Below are 22861 nucleotides of genomic sequence, written 5' to 3' on the forward strand. Positions count from 1 at the left end.
CTCTCCACCTTTACTTCCTCCTGGCTCTCCTCCTTCTATTTCTCCTTCCTCCTCCTCCTCTCTCTCTAAACCTCCATTCATCTTTCATCTATCCCACACTGCCTCCCTCCCTCTCCTCCTCCTCTATTTTTTCCTCCTCCTCCTCTTTCTCCTCCTCTCTCCTCCTCTCTTTTCTCCTCTTCCTATTCCTTCTCCTCCCTCCTCCTCTCTTCTCTCCTCTTCCTCCTCTCTCTTCCACTCCCTCCTCCTCCTCTCTCTCTACACCTCCATTCATCTTTCATCCGTCCTTCTCGGCCTCCCTCTCTCTCAGTGGCTTCTTCTTCTCACATTTTTGGCTGCGTCCGGTGCTAAAACATGACCTGAGTTCAAACCCCTGAAGTGGAAGTGATTAGTCTTTGAAATCGAGCCGCAGAATTCGTCCAAAAGCGGAGCGCGGCCAAGGCACCTGCTTCTGGGCGTGAGGCTGTTTACATATGCAAATGAGGAGAGGAAATTTAACAGTTATTTGAACAAGATTATTACCACGTGTGCTCTGTGTAACGAGTCCAACACGTTAAAGCGCTCGTATTTTACACCGTTTTATGATCTGTGCTTCATCAAAAACACATCTGGAGTTGTGTTTTGTTTCATTCACACATGTTTAACACACAAACGCTGCACATTTAGGCTGAGTTCTTCTCTCAGAAAGAAAACACTCTGTTCTAAGGCTGTGTAATTAACTGAATTTTGATCGTGATTTCGATTCGTGTGCCAGACAGTCTCCAAACTCATATACCGTAAATTCCGGACTATAAGCCGCTACTTTTTTCTCACACTTTGAACCCTGTGGCGAATAAAACGATGCTGTGATATATGGACGGATTCTTTGTTTGGCACATTGTCAGAAAACGTCGCTGTCTGTGCGGTTACACATGGATCTAGGGTTAAAATGATGTTGCTACACTACCTCGAGAAATGGTCAGCGCACTCAAATAGTTTATCGCCATGTGATAAAATAAGTTACAACGCTAAATGAACATTAGTGAGGGGGATATGTCTTACCCGTGTGCGTAAATGACGAGAAGAAACGTCTCAAACTTCAGTAGCCGGACTTCCACTCAGACCTGATTGACAGAACTAATCCTGCCCCCGAGAGAGTCTGAAATCTGCTGAAATCCTCCAAGACACTGACATGATCCAGACAGGACAGAGGCTCTTTCTGCAGGAGACATGCGCAGTAGAGAGTGACAAGAGACGGGCTGATGTGTCGAGGAAGATGTTCATTTGGTTGTGTTTTGAACAGTTATTTTGCGCTTCATACACACCCCCTCTTCATGGAAAACACACAAAGAAAAGTAGATGATGCGGCTTTTAAGTTAAAGGCGATTGATGTGGCTGTTGAAGAAGTAGACAGAGCTGCTGCACGTGAGCTCGACATCAGTGAGTCGATGGTGAGATTTTGGCGACGGCAGCGTGATGAACTGACTCAACACAAAAAGATGACAAAATCTTTCAGAGGCAATAAAAGCAGACGGCCCAAAATTGAAAACGTTCTTGAAGACACGGACACCTGAGGCTTATATTCAGGTGCGGCCTATTTATGTACACTTTTAGTTAAAATTTAGTTGATGCGGCTTATATTTAGGTGCGCTCAATAGTCCGGAAAATACGGTAATTGAGGTTATTTAGGGATACTTTTCATATAAATAAGTATATCTATTTTATTTTTTTAATATAGAGATTGTAGAACAGCTGGATATATAGTTTATTTGGATACATTTATGTTTTTCTATGCTTTCTATTATCTTATTTCATGTTCAAAGTATATTTTATTCATTTTTTGTTTGTTTTATAAATCGCAAAACTGCTCTAAGGTTCATATTTGTAGCCTATATTTATTTTCAGTTTTAAAGTCTTGCGTAAATGATCAATAAATAAGAGCGAGAAATGCTGAATAAATGCATTGTGTAACTAAAAAAATAATCGTTTGGTAATCAATATTGACCAAAATAATTGCGATAATGATTTTTTCCATAATCAAGCAGCCCTACTCTGTTCCACCATGTCATGTGGCGATACGGCAAGTGCTCCACTGTGTTTTTAAACTCCATAAACCTTCACTAGAATCATTTGGATAATTTCAGCTCTGAAATGTCATCTTTCTACTGAACAAAAGGTAAATGAGGGCTCCTAACATTAACATAACACTAGTTTCACGACATCGCAAGGTGGAGACTTGGAGATGCAGGCAGGGTTACTCAAACATGTGTGAAAGAAACAAAACATTTATCGTGATTTAAAGAGTCAGTTTTGCGTAATATAGTAACACTAATAGGCATAAAGTACTAGTGCTACTTACTTTGACACAATGTTGAGCACTTATATAACAAAAAATTCATTCATCATTCTTGTGAGCTTTTAGCCCTGTTTAAATGTTATTACCTCCTCTTCCTCAAAAACATACTTGGAGTTGTGTTTTGTTTAGGGTGACCAGATGTCCCTGTGACCAGATGTCCCAGTTTTGAACCTTGTGTCCCCTGTCCCAGCAGATTTACTGACAATAAAGAGAGGCATACATTGTCATTCGTTTAGGTAAAATACAGAAAAGCTGCTTAAAAACAACCAAAATACAAAGAAAATGTGACTATAATGACTCACATTAGCGCCAAATTTTCCTTAATTACACGCTCGTTTTACAATTTTATTATCACCAACCAACCCAAACCAGGGATGTCTTAGTTTTTTATTCTGAAAATCTGATCCCCCTAGTTTTGTTTCATTCACACAAGTTTGTTTAACCCTTTATTATTAGTCCGTCTGCATCTCCAAAGCTCAAAATGCTCTGATGAACCTTTAGTTTTCAAGTTAACAGGCTCTTTTTACCTTTAGTTTAGTAAAGATTGGCAGTTCCAGGACTGAAATCGTACAAGGAATCACAAGCTGGAACAGAGTGTTTTCCGTCTGAGAGAAGAACTCAGCCTAAATATACAGGATTTGTGTGTTAAACACGTGTGAATGAATCAAAACACCGCTCCATGTGTGTTTGCGACGAGGAAACAACATTATAACATAAATCAGGAAAGAGCGTAATATGGGCTCTTTGATGTAACCACAGTCGCACGGATCTGACTCGTAATTCAGCCTGGTAATGACTCCGTTTTGCAGCAATGAATACAGATACATTTAAAGCCATACAGTAAGAAAACACATTATGGTCAGGTTTAAGATATGAAAAGTGCTCTGTAAAGCTCTCGACGCAGAGCACAAGGACACCACACACTACACGCAGGCGTTGTGTTTTATAAGTACTTAGTAAGTAAATAGTTTTGGTATCTAGTTCCTTTCCCCCACTGGCCAAACTCCCATTTAAATAAACAGGAGCCGAGCGAAGTTTCCTGAGCTGAAGTTTGAAATAACATGTTTACTGGACACACAGAGCAGAGGGCTGTGCAGCTGTGTCCGGGCCCATTCGTCATCCCACCGCCACAATGGACTCCTCATCCTCGCTCTGCACTGCAAAACAAACACAACATCGCTTCAACGTGCACCCCGCAGCTTTTCTAATTTAGGGTCCGCTACCTGCTGGTTCCATGGAGATGTGATCGCTTTGCCTGGAATAGTTTGGAATTTTGGACATAGGGCCTCATTTCCTAGTGAGCCAGAGTGTTTCGAGACGTGCGGAGACACTTTATAAAATATTCCATCCAGTCCTTGTATTTGCAGAGGTCGCTGGTGCTGGGCTAGTGTATGTCAATGGTCATACTTATCCTGCCACTAAAAACAGTCTTACCCACTCCACAAAACACTCGAATCTATGGCCTCATCCACACTAGTACGTATTCGAGTTGTTTTTGTTGTGGATGCAGTGTTCGTCCACACTAATCTGATTGAAAACGGCTCCAGAGACGGAATGATCTGGTGCCGCAAGCTCCCACAAATTCATCTGATCCTGCACTGTGTGGACGCCTGAAAACTCTGATACGCTGACGTAGGTCTATGCGCCGCGAAGTAATTCACCGCCAAAACGCTAAGAGGCTAGAATATTTGTCCATTCACATATATGGTCTGTGCATATGACCTGCAGACATATAATCTCTGAAAAGTTTAACATGAACCATCTCTAACGCGACAGAAGCACAGAACAGACTCACCATCAGCAGAACACCCCTCTGTCACAGAAAGAACACTCATATTCCACTGAGTCGTGTCCTTTAGTCTGATAGAAGCTGAACCACATCAGCGCACAATTTTTTGTGCACTTAGTTTAAGCAAATTAGCCATGTGGTTTTAAGTTTCATTTCTGTAAAATGGAAACAAATGTGCTCAAAGCTGTGTGGAAAGGGAAGGCTTGCGGACACAGAAACGACATGTGGATACAGATTGTTTCTGATATGGTGATACGTGGATTTGTTTCAGTGTAAACTTAGTCTTTTATTACACCAGACTGTCGATGTGAATGTCTGTGTCAATAGAATAATTTTAGAAGTAAAAGCAACCTTGCATTTGAAGGATTTATGTCTGAGCAGCAGCAGCAAGTTGTACTTCCTGATAGAAAGCTTGACAGCGGCGGATTGATATATGACAAAATAGTCCCTTGACATGCAACGATTCATGCAATGCAAGGTTAGTTTTATTTCAAACATTCCAAACGTCCCACAGGTGGGAGGAGTTCACCTGTATTGAGGAAGTAAATGCAGAAGAGAACATTATTTTTGGGCCCATGAGCACAGGCCACCGAAAACAATATGGCACCATCTTGGATTCATCTTCCAGATTTTATTATAGTTCTATGTGCGCACAGAGTCTGTTCCTTCTGTGAGGATCGACTCTCCACAGACCTGAACTGTAATGTAGCATAGTGCTGTGACCTGGTTGTCTCCCTTATGATAGATTTAACTTTAATTTATACTGTGAAACAATCTGGACAAGCAATAACATTTCCATGGAGACAAAAAGGTGTTGGACCATCTAATAGAAATGTTACGCTGTGCAACTTTAATATGACTTTAAATTAGGATATGACTCTATAAAACTCTTAAATACCTCAAAAACAAGTGTTCAATCTGTGAGCAGAGTCGCCTCTCCCCAGATCTGACTTCTGCAATCTGCTCGTCTCTATGGAGATAGTAAAGAGATATGTTCTCCACGGGAACGAACAGGTGGTGGACACTCCTCTAGAAAAGTTACAACACGTGCACCTTTAACATAAATGGTGAGTTCAGATTAATTAAAAATGTTTACAATTAAACAAATAATGTGGAAATGGGCATTTTGTTTATTTTGAAATAAGAATTGTGTCCATCAAAAAACTACATAAACCAGTGAAAATCTACATTCATGTATCGTACTCAAAACACTGAAGACTGAAGAATTCTGAACTCAAATCATTTCAGCCTTTCTGCAGTTTTTGCAGTGCACACTGAGCTGCCTCACTCTGTCCTGTATCTGAAACCTTAAGTGCAGAGACGTGCCAAGAGAAAGAAAACAAACCTGTGGACAGAGGAGCGCTAAAGTCCAGGCATTTGGGACGCACCCTTTTGGCCCTGGACCAAATGCCCGTGGTCACTCTGGTTTGGTCAGTCTGGATCAGGAGGAGCAGGCACTTTGAAGAGGCAGAGTTAGGACAGAGCTGGGACAGAACTGACTCATGGGAGAATTTCCCAGTGTTCAGTCTCTTCACATGAAACTCTCTTTGTGTAACCTGTTACAGTTACTCTGCTGGCCTAGTTATCTGTCTAACTCTTTAGAATAACTGCACTTTTACTACAGCCTTCATGAAGTATGGACAAAAACATCATTCTTAATGAAACAATAAAGCCACAATATGTAACTTTTTTGCCAATAAAAAATAGATTACTACACTGAAAAGCATTGAAAACGTACTATGAGCCGCTTGAATCTCCACAAACCTGACTCTGCTTGTTTCCATGGAAATGCTGTTCCTTTGGTGATAATATTCTACTGTATTACATAAAACAAACCTACTGAACTTTCTATTTCAGTGGGATCATGCATCATCATCATGAGAAGTACCACCTCCAAAAGTTCCATATAATAATTTGTAATAATTCACCTAATTCAGATTTTCCAACCCACGGTTGAACCCATGGATTGACTGATTGATAAACGGTCTAGTCCAGGATAAATACCAGAAGACTGTGTTCTGATTGTGGCTACCCTAATCTTGAAATGAATCTTTAGAGACACACTCGTGCTGTGTTTCAGGCAACTGAGGTTGGTTATTTCCCAAATGAACATTACAAGTTTCTGAATGATTTCATTCATTTCATGCCAACATTTTGAGGACTATTTCACATTCTAAAAATATATTTTTTTAAACTGTGATTTGGCAACCGTCCTAATTTTGCATCATTCTAAAACCCATGGATACCAAATAAAACAAAAGTAAACAATCGAGTCAAACTGAAGCATTACTAAATCCTCAGTACGCACTAACAGAGAGACCAGTTTTACGCTCAGATCTAAAGTCCAGGAGATGTCCGTCCCCCTGCACCATCCTGAGGACATCCAGAGCCTTATGCAGAAGAGCATATACCTCACGATGTTGCTCAAAGCAGAGGTGGAGCGCATGCAGCTGGACAGACAGCATATCCAAGGAATCGTTCGGACATATGATGACGCCATCACAGCAAGGCAGAGCTTAGCTTTTGCCCAGCAAAGACAGCTACAGCAGGTCAGGGCAGTTTAGTTTATTCAAACAGAGATAAAATAATATCAAAGACGGAACAATGAACACAACATAACATCATCGTAAGCAGGTGATCTTTTTACATGCGACACCTGAAGAAAACCAGTACTGAAAATCACAGTCTATCGTCTAAAGAAATAAGTCTTCATTGTGGCATCGTAAACGGTATTGAGTATCGAGTCTGTTCCTTAGTATCAAAATCCAGTTTGAAATTTTAGTATCATAACAACGCTGAAATGCATGTTCAAAAAGGTACTGGCGCCACCTAGTGCCTCCACCCAATTTCATTTCTCTCCAGCGACTAGGTCAGGAATCGAAATACACTAGACGGTTTGCAAGAACCCCAGAAGTTGTAGGCCGCGCACTGGCCGGGGGAACTGCGATAACAGACTGAATACACTATCCTCCTTTGGACTTCCTTTGTCAAAAACAAACTTTGTATTTTTATTGCACCTTTAATTCACATGTTCATCTCGCAGAAACGGCAATGATCGTTGACAGACGTGTTCACTCTCAGCTTTGTTTGCTGTTGTGCCGACAATTACTTGGACACACTGAGCGTTCCGGCGCATTACATACGTCACGACCAAATAGCAGCGATTGGTTAAATTTAAAAAAGTACCCGCTTACTGTTGAGCGAACGAATTCTAATGCTGCGAGGTCAGACGGTTTCCACGAAGTGAAACGGGCTGATGAATCAGGTATAATATTTAGTCCATTTTGTTTTTTTTCTTGAGTTTTAAGACTTTTTCGAAAGCGTTTACTACTGTAGGCACTGCGTCACCATGGTAACTGCTGAACATTCCACTACAGAGACACATGTAGAACATCCTTCACTGCAAAGTATCACTATATTACTTTTTTTTTTTTTGCAGAATCAGAATCAGGGGAGTTACGTTACAAATCCCTGGTATGACTGGGCGCAGCGTGAAGAGAAACTCACGTTAGAGCTGAGGGCCAACAGAGAGAGATGCCGCTCCCTTCAGTTTGGGATAGAACAGACGATTTCAGACGCTCAGGCCAGACTGCGGAAAGAGATGATACAACTCCACCGACATATGTTCCATCTGCTTCATAAAAGAAAATATAAACGTTATTAATATTTTGGATAATAAACTTACATGACGATATTGTTTTTAATTAAGATTGAGTTTTTTTCTGGTGAATTCCTTTGTCGATGTTTATCACAGACATCACGATTATGGTCTTCCCTTTCATGTTGATTGTGAATATTCCATATATGGTCCTGTCCCATCAGAGACTTCCTGTGGGCGTGTCCTTATCTCCTTCAGGATAATTACACAGGAGCGTCCGGACTCTGGGGTCTGCGGCTCATTGGAATGTAAACAGTCCCAAACAGCAGAGGTGGAGAAAATGTTCAGTTACCTCAAAATACACGACATGTTTACTCCAAAAAGAAGAATACTGCAGAGTGAATGAAGTACAACATTTAAAAGTAAAGTGTTGGTTAGACTTTATAATAACTGCGGCTTAATTAGACTTAATAAAAGATGAAGAAAAGTTAATTGAAAATGAGCGAATTGCTTATTTTAAATTATTCGGGCTTAGTATCTACTAAAAAGTTTTGGTATTAATGAAGTAAGCCTGAATACTCTTGATTCTTAATAAACTGTGAATTAGGCTTTCTTCATCCTTTACAGCAAAAAGTGAAGTGTTAAAAGTGACTCTCACAGAATCAGTTTTAACATTTTCTCAGGGTTTATATGAGTTCAATCTGTTCTAGAGTTAATTTAACGTTTTTAGAAATGTTAATTAAGTAACACTGGACCAAAGTTCTGGTTTAACCCCAAAATCCAGAGTTATATTAACATTTTGAGAGTAAACAGATAACACTTTGTAGGGTTATCTTGATTTAGCTAAACAACACACAGAGGTGTTTTATTTTTACTCTTTATTTTAGTTTATTTAAGATGAAATTATGTACAAAACTGGTTCAAACTGGTCTTCTCTCACAGGATTTTGAAGTGGTGGGTGGGAGGTGCCAAATTAACAATTAAGGTAAGTTGAATTAACTTCAACTGAGTCAATAACCCCAACTCAAACTCTCATTTAACTTTCAAATAGTTAAAATAAAAATGTTTGTGTTAAAACAACTCTGAAATATTTTACTCTGAAATTTTAACCCTCCAGTTTTTGGTGTGTTTATTAAGTTTATTAAGTGTAGTTATTATAAAATGGTGTCAGAGAATAAAGAATAAAATAAGTGTAATAGTCAAACTTAATACTAACTTCATACTTACTACAGTGGATGGTGCATTAAGGTGAGCTGTGTGTTTCACTGACAGTCTAAGAATGCCTTGAATTGGGAGACACAAAGGCAAAGCTCTTGCCTCTCAGCAAGAAGGTCCTGGGTTTGATTCTGGGACGGGATCTTTGTGTGGAGTTTGCATATTCTCGATTTGCCTGCGTAGGTTTCCTCCAGTTTCCCCTAAAAACATGTACAGCAGGGTCCCCTGTGTGGCCAGGACTCCTATAAACTAATTCCTAATCTCCTGGTTAAATAAAGGTCAAATAAATGTATAAAATATTTTAAGATTATCCACATACTCTTAGCCGGATGCACTGATTTGAAACTGGTATTGGATGTATCAAGACTATTTATTGGTCGTATTTGGCCCAAAAATTCTCATATTTGAATTATTATTTACACAAAGTTGTTCTGTGGTTACATGAGGCATAAATAACAAATATTTAACATATTTGGATCGATTTAGATTTTTGTTTATTTTATTTAAAGGAAATAAATGTTGTTTTCAGCCTCTGAGCTGGTATCAGTGATAGGCAGATATTTAAAGCTGAAGTATCGAAATCTGTATCGGAACTGAAAAAGCTGGATTGAAGCATCGCTATTCATCAGTAATCGTATTTGAACATATCCATACTTATGATGGGTGAAGTGTCTTGCCCAAAGACACAATGGCAGTAAGTTCTGATTGGAGCTGGAATCAAACCTTTGAGTTTGTGTGAACCCACTTTACTAAAAAACACTTTAGCCTAACAGTACTGTCAGTATAAGAAATGTACTGAAATGATGCACAGAGTCATTGTTAATATTATTGATAATACACCACATAATAAAGAAGCAAGAGTCACTTTACTGCAAGCATATTTTAATACAAAAACAGAACAAAAATGTTTATAATTTTAGTTCTTTTTACTTTTACACAATTGAGTCGTAGTAACGCCCCCTCCCTCCCCTCGTCTTCACACTGAGATAAGCACAGCATCAAAAGGTGTAGGCTCCTCTGCCCAAAAATCCACCTCCAGACAAATAAATAAATAAAAATCACCTAAACAGATCTTCAATCGGTCACTTAATTCATTCTTCATCTCGTACATTGAGATAACAGACACATCTCCGGCCCCAACTTGACATTTGGGGCATTTGAAAAAGCCTAAAAAGAAGAAGTAAAGGGGGCGGGACATGAGGGAGGAAACCTGCTCTCATTGGTCCGCTCGGTCACGCCTCCTTGTCAATCATAAATGTAGTTTCTTGTCTACAGATTAAGGGCAAGTCCCCTTTGGTCATGATTTGGAAACCGAGCCATAGTAGCAAAAAGAACAAAAAAAATACAAGATGGTTAGCGACAATGAAGACAAAATGTACACACAAAACGCACACACTTTCTTGGTACAAAAGTTTTGAACCAGTAATACTCAATCTGCCGATGATATGATGTCAAAATAAATATACTCTTATTATTTATTTAAGCTAGATAAACAAAATCAGATATAAATTAACCACAAAAAAGACATTCGCAAATTAAAACGTTTGCATACAGTGACCTCTATTTTCTTGTAACATGTGTCAGACTTATCTTCGTCAATAGGCCAAAAGTGGACGAGGTTAGTGCATGCTGGTTTGGGTTAAACTGTCAGTTATTATGTGCTGTTAGAATAAAAATAGTCCTTTATTTCAATACCAGTTTGAAGTTGTTGTATTGACACACTCGCCTCGCGTTGAAATGCAAATCCTTGTCTCTTTTTTGGGAATACTTTTACGTCTCGTAGCCACCGGCCGGGATCGCTAAAATTGTTTCACCCCAAACTCAGGAAGCTGCTCAGTTGTTTCTGCTGAGGTCGACGCATTTCAGTTTGGAGGAAGTGGCATGGCAGTTGTTGCATATTTTCTGTATTTTTTTTAGCTCATCCTCGAGGCATCTGGGCTGGAAAAACCAAAATGTCTTCCTGAACAGTTTTTTTTTTTTTGTGGTTCCGCTCCTTTTAACGCCGCTCTGGCTGTCTAGAATCGGGACTAGTAACACAAAATAAGGCAGCATACGTCAATTCAGTGAGAAGAGGCAGGTCCTGTCTTAAAGGGAAAGTCACTGTGGACCGTCGCTCTTCGTTCTTGTGCATGGTTTTATTCGGAGGAAAGTCGAGACAGAAAGAGCGTGTTTTCCTGAATCCTTCCCTCCGTAGTGCTAAGATGCTCGTGATCATTTCTTGGTAGCGCTGGTAGTCTTGGGGCTGGGGGCCTTTTTGGAGATGGTGGGGATTTTGGATGGTTTGGCGCCCCCTCCTGGTCGCCGCGGGGTGTCGGAGGCGTCGGAGCAGACGGAGCGCGCGTCCTGGAGCTCGGAGGCGTCTGATGCGTCGCTGCCACGGCGGCTGCTCGCCCGGCTCCCCGCTCTGCTCCCGGCGCGACTCGTGGGACCACTGGTGGTAGAGCCCCCGCGCTTTGGGTCTGAGGGCAGAGACGAGAAGACAGACGTTAGAGTTATAACAAATATTTTATGATTAGATGGATGAATTAAGTGTTTTGCCCAATGACACAGCAGCAGAATACTAAAACTACTCCTACTAATAAGGCTGGATATCATTAAAAAGTTGCCGATACGATACATACCTCGATACAGTGAGTTTACGATTTGATATGATTTCAATACGATATATTTCAAATTAATTCAATACTGGTCGATAAAAAATAAAGGCTAAATCATGTCTGTGATACTAAAAGTCTTTGTTAAACCATTTCTTGTGCAAAGTTCATATGAAACACAAACATTTTAATCATCAATACGTTAAAAATGTTTCCTTCCTCTGTAGAAGCAACAAAACTGCAGCTGTAACAAAATAATTTAATAAAATATACCAAAAAAATACTAAAATACTATATATTGATACAGCAGCCCATGATATCGATACTGTATCATCACATTAAACAATACGATACATATCAATATTTCAATATTTTTACACACCCTACTTACTAATTTCAGAAAATTAATACCAGTGGGCGTGTTCTGCATGGATGTGTATGGCAGAATGTTCAGCAGTTACCGTGGTGACGCAATGCACACATCGGCAAATGTAGCCTCATAAGTTTATAGATTGTCTAAATACTCAAGAAAAAAATTTAAAATACTACAAATACTAATTTATCCAACAGATATTTGGGAACCTGCACAGCAAAAACTGGAGGGTTAAAATTTCTGAGTAAAATATTTGAGAGTTGTTTTTAACACAAAAAAGTGTAATTTTAACTATTTGAAATGGGGGTTCAAGTTGGGGTTATTTGCCACAGTTAATATGGTTGAAGTGAAATCAGCTCCTCCCACCATCACTTCAAACTGCTGTGACAGAAAACCAGTCTGAACCAGTTTTGTTCATGATTTCATCTTAAATTAACAAAAATAAAGTGTAAAAATAAAACACCTTTGTGTGTTGTCTAATGAAATCAGGATAACCCTACAAAGTATTATCCGTTTACTCTCAAAATGTTAATATAACTCTTGATTTTGGGGTTAAACTTCAGGGTTTACTTAATTAACATTTCCAAAAAATGTTAAATTCACTCTAGAACAGATTGGACTCATATGAAACCTGAGAAAATGTTAAAACTGATTCTGTGAGAGTCAATTTTAACACTTCACTTTTTGCTGTGTGTGATCAATACGAGTGATCACGGTCCAGGTTCGGTGTTTGATTTTCAACAAAAAAGGTGAGAAAAACTGAAAAACTTTGAGGGGGACTTGTTTAAGTTGTAGTTCTAAGTAAGTCAGTTCTTTATGGCCTGATTGTGTTAAAACAAAGCTCTTTTTTTTGGTAAATATTCTCTTTCTAGAAGCCTTCAGTCATCGTATATCAACCTTTACTTGGCTAAAACTGTATTCCAAAAGTCTCAATGTACAATAGAAATAATCATTTGACTAGTTGACTACACTACCTGCTTGTCATTATACATCAGATCTGTGCAGAGGCAAGCAGGATTACAATAATAATCAGTATTTCAAGGTGTTTTTGACCAATAAAAACAGATAAAGTGAAGTAATAAAGTCAGCTCTCAAAGACAAGATTCTCCTTTTCCTAGATGAAAGTACTAGGCTCTCACCAGTCCGTGTGGGTTTGCTGGTGTGGCTGGTTCCTCCGTTCTCTCCGGTCAGAGATCCTCGGCTCGAGTGGAACGTGGGCCTCTTCAGCTTGGAGCCCGACGCTGCCCCCTACAGGAGCACACAGGCAACGTCAGGAGGATTTCATGGTGATACGCAGAGGAGAATGATGTAATATAACAAAAAATAATGCACAAACTACGACATGACAGCTATGAAGATGCCACCAAAACCACCAAAAGGTCACACAACATTAATGAGCAACAACAAAGACGCTTGTACAAAAATGTGAAAGGATGAGGAGTCACTTCACTTTTTTCTTGCAGTGTTGAATCTAAACTTTGTAAGTAAAAATATTATAGTCCACTGCAGCTACTGACTTCACTACAACAAAAGTGTGCTACTTTAGAATTACGATACAACTGATACTGCGCAGTGACATCAGGCTGGGGGTGTTCTGCCTGTACGCCTATGGAGGAATGTTCAGCAGTTACCATGGAGACACAATGCACACATTAGCAAGGACCGCCTAAAACAGTTTTAAGATAGTAGTTAGAAGTTATAATGCTGTTACCTCATCAAAAACGTACTGCAGCTGGAGTTGTGATTTGTTTCATTCACACATGTTTGAGTAATCCTTTATTATTAGTCCGTCTACATCTCCAAACCTCAAAATACTCCGTTCCACACTGTGATGTCATTTAGTGGTAGTTTTCGAGCTACGTTTCACTTTTGGTTCAGTAGACATTTGCAATCCAGAGCTGTAATGATCCAAATGGTTCTTGTAAAGATTTGCAGCACTTCGTGTATTACCACATGACATCACAAGGTGGAACAGAGAGTTTTTTTGTTTGAGAGAAGAATTAAGAAGCCAAGAGAGAAGCCTAAATATGCAGAGTTTGTGTGTTAAATAGGGATGTAACAATAACCGAAATATCGTGATATTGTATCGTCGAAATTCTTTGCTGAAATGCCTGGTTTTAAAGTAGCAATAACTAACAGACATCGGGAACTACATATCCCATGATTCATTTCAGCGCAGACAACATGAAGAAATATGTTTTTTACTTGAATTCTTGGGATTATGACAGAAATAATTCACACCAAAATCTTGTCAAGGTATTTTAAAAGCAAAAATGTGTCCCATCTACAATTATATCAGCCTCTCCAAAATATCGCAATAAATATCGTACCGTGAGATGCTTATCGTGATAATATCATACAGAGAGATTTGGATATCGTTACTTCCCTCATGTTAAAGATGTGAATGAAACAAAACACAACTCCAGGTCTGTTTTTGATGAGGAAACAACATTATAACATCGATCAGAGAACAGCGTAATGTGGACCATTTATACAGCACATTTTTTTTAGGAGTCTGTAATCGATATGAGAGTTCACGGTCCTGTTTAGGTATTTTTAGGTGAATTTCAACAAAAAATGTGAGCCTTACTAAGTGAAAAACTGAAAAAACTGACCAATTTTAACTAACTTGTGACTGTAAAATTGTTTAAGAGCGACTTGTTTAACAGCACAAATCAGCTCATCTGTTTTAGCTCCAACTAAATCAGCTCTTTTTGGACAGACTGTGTTAAAATAAAGCTCAGATTAAAGTTTAACAGAGCTTCAGACAGAGCAGTGCCCACAGTTAGAGTCACACCCCCAGAAAATACTGACGACATCAGCTGCAAAGTATCAATAACTTCAATTTGGAGTTGAAAATGCTACACCTGCAACCTTCCTTCTTGTTCTTATTATGTTATTAGTTAGTGCAGTAGGCTTTAGTGGGGCGGGTTCTGGCCGGGCGGGGCAACGGGGCAAAAGGGGGTGCATTTTTGGGGTAGTTAGAGTGAGTTACCTCGTGGCCATCGGGGCAGCAGTGGCACTTGGATGCTGTCGGTGTTTTACTGTGAGCCAGCCACGGTTTGGCATAGTCGCGAGTGTGGGACGACTAAAGGGAGCAAGGAAGGAGGCAAGGAAGGAGGCGAGCGAGGAAAGGAAACGAGGAGCCAAGCGTTTGTAAAGGGAAGGTGTCGTTTTGAGTGCGGCCCGTCGATGAATTAAGGAGGATTTAGAGCAACATAGCAGGAAAAGGAAGGTTGTGAAATGAAGATAAAACACAAAACATAATTGCACAGTTAGGGATGTGGGGAGACAAAACTCAAAGACAAACAAATGTACAGTTAACGTTTAGACATGACATGAGTGAATGGCTCATGTTTCTAGAAAGGGATCATGTCACAATTTCAGATGGGCATTTGTATTTGATATTATATTCTGTTTAAAAATACTATACTAGTAAATTAGTCCAAATATATTTTCTGAATATATTACACGAATCTCACAGAATTATTGACTATGCACAGGATCATTTCTAGTTTTTATACATACACAAATGCAGTATGTAAATATTGGTTGGGGTCCTTTTTCGTAATTTGACCTGGTAACTGTGCCTGCTTGTCTCCATGAAGATAAATATGTTAATGCCATACTGCGGAACTTCTAGGAGACAAAAGAGGTATGAATTGCGGACCCTCAACCAGAAAAATTATACTTTTACAGTCAGACCTGTTTGTTAGAATAATGCAACACTATTTTGATACTACCGTACATTGAAAAAAAAGTTTTTTAAATGCATAATTTTATGTTAAATAATTGTAATATGATGTATGATTATGTTAATGGACTGAGGAAAATAAACTAACTAAAACTAACATGGTTATTATGTGGTAACAGACGAGCTTTTATACTTAACGCCTTGTTTGTTTTATAAAGAAATTTGCAATAAATGTTTCTATGTACTAAAATTAGGGGTGAGACATTAAGTTCAAGTTCATCAAGTTAATTACGATTAAGTAATTGCAAAGAAAATGAAGCATTGAACATATTAACACATTTGCAAGCCAAACAATGACGAACATTTGTCAGTTTGTCAGTGCACCGTGTCGAGGTATGACAATTATACTGACGCACACAGTGGACTATGAAAGCGCTGAGTCTGGGGGACGGCAAATTTCTATTCAAAAAACGACCCGACTGGAAGTATCGACAAAGGCGCTGTTTACTGCAAACTGTGCAGAGAAGAGTTTGCATATCACAGAAGCACCTGAACCCTACGACACCATTTAAATGCAAAACATGTCACAGCGAACACAGAAACACAACGTTCAGAAGGTAAGAACTTAAAGTAAAACGGCACTTTAACTTTAGTCACTTTAATTTTGGACAATAACCTTATCTTTCTCAACTATTTTGAAATGAAATGCAGTTTATTTTTTTTGAGACATTTTTCCAGACATTAAAAAAGCTTGAGTTTAAAAGTCATGTCTGTGTGTATTATTTGATGAAGTTGTCCAATAAATTCATTTACATAAAATACATGTTGCTTTTGGGGCAAATATTGTTATGCGATTTTTGAGATTACTTAAACACAAAGCCTCAGATTTTTTTTTATCAAGTCCCACCCCTAATTCAAATATAAAAACACAATATTGCCCTTATCTGAGAGTGAGACATCATCTTATCCCAGAATCTACAGAATAACCCGCGGTGCTTCTACTTACCCTGGACGAGGCCGAGGTGGTGGGTGTAGCGGGCGCAGACGGAGCAGAGGGCCCAGACGCTCCGCTGTGAGAGGCCGAGGAGGAGGAGCGGGTCGGGGAGGCGTTTCTGGAGCCCGGCTTAGATCTTCTTCCTCTGGACCTAAACGCTGCCAGACCCTGCGACGCCCCCTCCGGTAAGATGAACTTCTCTCTCAGCTCCAAGTTGGTCCTTCCGCGAGCTGGAATAAACCAAAGACGCGGGAGTTAATATCTGGAGGTGGGGTGGGTGGAGGTCCCGTGGGTGCAGAGGGGAGCAGAGCAGCGTGCACGTCCGGTTTGAGGTGCGTGTGTTGGGGGGCTGTCTGTGAGCTTTGGTCCAGTGAGAGTGGGACAATGTTGATCAATGAAAACAGTCTGAGCTTTCATTGAGTATTTTGACTGAAACAAGTTGGTGAAGCAAGGCACATACTTCAAGAGGAACACAACCTAAGTACATTTACAGTAGTATTTGTTCTCTCTGGGGTATTGGAGTTAAAAGTACTTTGATTATCTGAAAATAAACATGCAAAATAGACTAAACCTCCAGCTACTCCTGACCAAACTCAGAGCTCATGATCTGACGCTAGAGTACAAACTCCCTACAGAGAACAATAAAGAAGACATATCGTACTTTTATCTGCTATATAGTTATAATCTGTGACAAACGTGGATCATTATGTCATAATAATCGCAATATTCATCTAAAATGACTTAATAAAATAAACAAGTCATAACAACAAAGAGTCGGCACCTGCGATGGATGACTGCAGATCGCACTAGTGAGCTGCAGATTATTTTCACTTGAACCAAAATTACAATCCTATTAAATCCTACGTCTATCATAGATTAAGGAAACAAATTTGAAGAAGTACAGAGCAGTGAGCGTCTACAGGTGAAACTGGGAAGTGATTGACAATATAGTCTGAAAATACAGGACGCCATATAATACGATTATGGGTGAGAGGAAACAACTACAGTATTTATCGAACTATAAATCGCACTTTTTTTCATGGTTTGAGTGGTCTTGCGACTTATAAAATTTTCACACTGACAGCCTTGAGAGGCTCTAGTCTTGTGTGTCAGTATCTGCTGCTCCTGTTACTCCTGTACCACTGTCACTTCACTCTACTGTCTGTCTACTGTGCATGTCTCCTGCAGAAAGAGCCACTGTCCTGTCTGTGTCATGTCAGTCGATCGCACCATTACTTCTGTACCACTGAAAATTTTAAATCTAAATTACTTCAGTAACAGAAACCATCCTGTCGGGATTCAGAAAGGCCGGAATAATTCTAATTGGAACTGATGCTGAGTCTGACAACAGCGACACAGAAGAGGAACGCTCTGTTTACCTCTGGAGGTCACAGAGTTGCTCAGAAGTGACACCGAGGATAAAGAATTCAATGGATTTAGTGATTTGGAGTGAGATGGAGAGTTTGGTAAACTTGTTCTGATCTGTTGTTTATAGTTTATCTGAAGAACTGTTCATATGTGACGTTAACAGTCTGTTGTTCTCTGTTCTATTGTTTTTACTATAACTTGACTTTCAAGATGAAATGTCGGTTCCTGGTCTCTGATTTTATATACAATTGTACTAATATATAAATATAATAATTTTTCCCCAAAAAAGTACGACTTATAGTCCGGTGTGACATATATAAGCTTTTTCTTCTTCATTACGCATTTTTTGGCTGGTGTGACTTATACTCCGGAGCGACTTACAGTCTGAAAAATACTGTATAACTAAGTAAATTTTTCATAATAACCTAGTAGTTAAAGTAGTAATATCATTAAATCTAAGACCGAAAACAATTTTAGTAGTGAAAATTTGTGTATCTATGGCTATTTTATGTTAGTTATTAAAAATGAACACAAGTCTATACATCACTGCAGTACTATGTTATTCTTTACTCTCAACATAATATTTTAATCCTCCCTGTAGTTCCACTGTGTCATATGGGTACATCATAGCCTGCAGTAGCTGTGGGGTCATGCCTGTTAATGCCAAAAGCAGGAGACAAACTCGGAACAGCCTCAGCAGACAATCACAAGCCTGCAGCCATCGCAGAGAGAGCCCGGTCCGAACCAACAGAGTCACATAATGAGCCCGCGACAGGGGACAGAGCAGAGCCAGGGGTGAGTGTCGGCATGGCAACAAAGAAATAAAACCAAACAAAAAATGATAGAACGCCAAAAATGAATCGAGTTTGTAGCTTTTTTTTTTTTTTTTTTTTTTTAGCACAGCCCCAGCGATCAAACAGGAGGACGGCCAGTTTAATAAATATGAGTGGAGTCTGTAGTTAGTCTTGTGTTAGTCTGTAATCATGTCCCACCAGCAAAACAGCATTAAGGGGAGAGCCAGGCTGACCACGCCCAAGTCCACAGCACCAACACCGGGTTAGCACGGATAGCAAGATGTCATTTAATACTACTTTAAACAAGGCACGATTTGTTATATCATAGGGTCATTTATTATTACGAGGAATTATACTGAAAATGTGCACATGCTACATTTTCAGGTTATTTAAGCTTACAGACAGCTAAGCCAGGCAAGCTATAAATGCAGACATATACTCTGTACGATTTACCAGAGGTGGGACCAAGTCGTTGTTTTGCAAGTCTTAAATAAGTCTCAAGTCTCTGCCTCAAGTCTGAGTCAAGTCCTAAGGCAAATACAGGTATAAGTTGAGTCTCGAGTCACTGACCCTTTAAGTCTCAAGTAAGTCTCAAGTCTTTGCCTCAAGTCCCGAGTGAAATACAAGCAAGTCCAAGTTGAGTCTCAAGTCACTGACCCTTAAAGTCTCAAGTCTTTGACCTCAAGTCTGAGTCAAGTCTGATACAGTCAAATACAGGCAAGTCCAAGTCAAGTCTCGAGTCACTGGTCCTTAAGTCCAAGTCAAGTCCAAGTCGTCTGCTTTGAGCATCAAGTCATTTCAAGTCTTTAAACCAAAGTACCAAATACAGCTTAAATTTTTGCAATTTATATGAATTTTAAACTAAATTGTTCTTTAAAAAAAATCATAATATATTTAGTATTTATAAAGTATGTAAGAGTTGTAGAAATTCATTTAGTTTCAATTTTACCTTTTTAAAAGTCTTGACAAGATCTTAGTTTGAATCATTACAGTCAGAATAGAAAGAATTCACATTTAAAAGTGCTTCTCAAGTCTTCTCAAGTCTCAAGTCACTGACCTTCAAGTCCAACTCAAGTCCCAGGTCTTAGTCCATTTTATCAAGTCCTAAAAATAGTGACTCAAGTCTGACTCGAGCCCAAGTCACGACTTGCAAGTCCCCACCTCTGCTATTTCTTAGCATTAATTGAAGTACATAATACTACTTTACTTACATTTAGTTTAAGTACTTATTACAAGTTTTGTCCTATTAAAGTACAGATGTCAAAGGCAATAATTATTCCTTATTCCTAAATATTCCTAAATTGCAGTGTTTGTTTTTAAATTGGGAGTAACTTTATTGATCCATAGGGGAAGTTACTTAGATGTAGTTGCTTATGTATTTCTTCTATAGGACCTTTGCTAATAATGAGGCAAATTTACACTGTAACTGTTATGGATGTTCATTATTACACACTGTCTCTGTCAAATAAATGAATAAAACCACACTGCCAGACAAAAGTTTGGATGCCCACCTTCTTTTTCAATGTATTTTTAGCTTGATTTGAATCCTTATATAATGATTTAAATATAAATATCATATAAATATAATTTTCCATTGAAAAAAATAAACAAAATACAAGATGCAGCCGTGTTATTATTTGCCAAGAAATAATGGCCATGACAACTTTTGAGGATTACCTCATAGGGCCAATTCAAGTGGGCTGGGGGGCCGATCAAAGGGGCGCGGAGGGCCGGAATTTGCCCGCGGGCCTTAGTTTGATGACCCCTGATCTACAATATAAACAATCATGGAAATAATCATGGAAATAAAACTATAAATTAAAAGGTGTGTCCAAACTTTTCACTGGTAGTGTATATCTCTAGTATTTTGCATTATTGCCTATAATATTTCATATTAAACTGCAGCTTTGGTAACAGATTTAATTTATAGGTTTACTAGTGTGGTAGCAGTAGCAAGTCTTACATTATTACAACATTTAACATGCAAAATATGACTTGAGTTCACCTCCAAAAAGCATAATCTGTTTAAAATATTAACCAATACTATTAACAATACTAGACTAGACCTTTTAAATTTGTAATACCCAGCTGATTTTCTTTATATTAGAGATATTTCAACCCTTATAATTGATAATATGATACAAAATTGTTTGATAATCCAAATCTAAAGACATGGGGTTGGCCAGATCCTGCTGAAGTGGGTGAGAGAAGCGAAAAGCACAGAGAGGACAAAACAGACACCTGAAGCCTGAAAACACATATAAAAAACAACATGGATTAAAGTATGTTAAAATGAACAGATGATGATAAAATGTCGGGCGATGGAGAGAGTGAGAGATGGACAGTGAGAGATGGAGAGAGAGAGAGAGAGTCAGGGGAAGTACCTCGACAGCAGAAATAGCCAGGAGTGACTGTCACTGAGAGACACAGAAGACAATGTGAAAAACTGCATGCTGGAGGTGGGATGAGACCATAGGCTCAAACAAAACAACCACTCTGTCATTTATTCACACGCGCACACACACTTTTGACCACCAGGGGGCCCACCGCTTCAGTGAGCCCTGTAACATGTAAAATAAATATTGCAGAGAGTGATATTTTTCATTAGGCGTCAGCAGGAACAGGAAGTGAGGAGACACAGAGAGGGAAGTCCCGCCCCCATTATGACAAAATATGGGACAATAACTTTGAAAAACATTAACAGTGGTCAAGACTACATCGTGTAACATATAAAAATGTACTAATAACAACAAAAAATTTAGGTAAAATGCATATTATCGTGGACTCAAAGGACAATAACAAGATAAGTCCAAATTTAGATTTTGAATTGATGAATAGGGGTGTGCAAAAATATCAAAATATCGTATTGTTTAATGTGATGATACTGATGATGAAATAACTAGAACCCGAATCGCGATGGTGGCCTCCAGTGCAACTTCGGCAATAAGGTGAATAGTATTTATCGTGACAGGCCATGCTGTTTTACACAAACGTTGCCGCTACTGAAGCCATCTTTTCACTCTGGAGATTTGGTTAATTTATTAGTTTTAGATTTTCTATGTTTCTATAAAGTTGTTTGTACATGAACAGTGCACAGAATTAGACTAAAACACAAAAATTTTAACTAATCTCGACACAACTGTCAAAAAAGATGAAAAAAAAAAAGCCAGTCTGCCAGGTTATCATAGTCCTTGGAATAGCTGATGTTTTTATTTCACCACAAGAGAGCAATTTAACAATTGTAAGTAAGATGACGTTATGTTTTTTAGGGGAGGTGGTCTTCTCACTCTTTCCTACACAGTAATTTATATGTTTTCTACCTCTTTGCAATGTTTTTACTTGTATTGTGCAAATAAAAATTTAATCTACTCTATGTTGATGGTCATACAGGATTCATAGAACCACAGTTACATTCAGGACCTTTATCATACAGATAAATACTACGTTTCTGAATTGCCGCTTTGATATTTTTCAAAGTTAAAGCCCCATGTTAAGTCCATTTAAAGGGGAGGGACTGGGCCTCTCTTTTGGGTTAGTCAGGTGATCAGCAAGGCACAACAACAAGCCCAAACCATTACATATTAAACAAACCAGAGAGGAGGAAATGGCAACAGGCTGAAGAGAGAGAAGCATTTGACAGTTTATTTTAGGACAAAGGTGAAGATTTAGAGGAAACCCAACCTATACGAGATGAGATGGAGCTACTGGAGTCAGAGCGGAGGATCTTAAGTCCAGGATGTTGAACTGAGGAAAGAGAAAAACCAAGAGAGAGGGATGGGAGAGAGGAGAGGTCCATGCAAAATCATGCAAAAATATTAGTGATCAAATTAGACACTAGATGGAGACAGAGAGAGAAGTTTGGACGAGAAAAGAGAGAAAAGAGTGTCACATAAAAAGATGACAAAACTCGTCAAACAAAAAGGGAAGGTAATAGACTGGAGACACCACTGAAAGAGACTGGAGAGAGATCAGACACAAACTCAAACCTAGGTTAAAGCTACACTGTGAAACTTTTCTGATTGAGCGTACGCCAGCTATTCGACTCCATAGAGAGAGATTATAATGTCAATTATGTTACTTATAATATTCTTTTATGGCATTAAATGT

General features: G+C 38.9%; 1 protein-coding gene across 1 annotated transcript in view; it reads right to left on the reverse strand.

Annotated features, from left to right (window-relative positions):
• Positions 1-9798: 9798 nt before the first annotated feature.
• macf1a (microtubule actin crosslinking factor 1a) overlaps positions 9799-22861 on the reverse strand; it is a 325705-nt gene continuing 312642 nt past the window's right edge. Inside the window, 4 exon segments of the mRNA XM_055156981.1 lie at positions 9799-11396; positions 13044-13152; positions 14900-14992; positions 16605-16822. Of these exon segments, the coding sequence (XP_055012956.1) occupies positions 11149-11396; positions 13044-13152; positions 14900-14992; positions 16605-16822 (668 nt within the window). The 3' untranslated portion in view covers positions 9799-11148.

Source organism: Boleophthalmus pectinirostris, unplaced genomic scaffold (assembly GCF_026225935.1).
Source record: "Boleophthalmus pectinirostris isolate CB_2022bp ecotype Guang Dong unplaced genomic scaffold, ASM2622593v1 HiC_scaffold_21, whole genome shotgun sequence".
NCBI classification, from domain to species: Eukaryota; Metazoa; Chordata; class Actinopteri; order Gobiiformes; family Gobiidae; genus Boleophthalmus; species Boleophthalmus pectinirostris.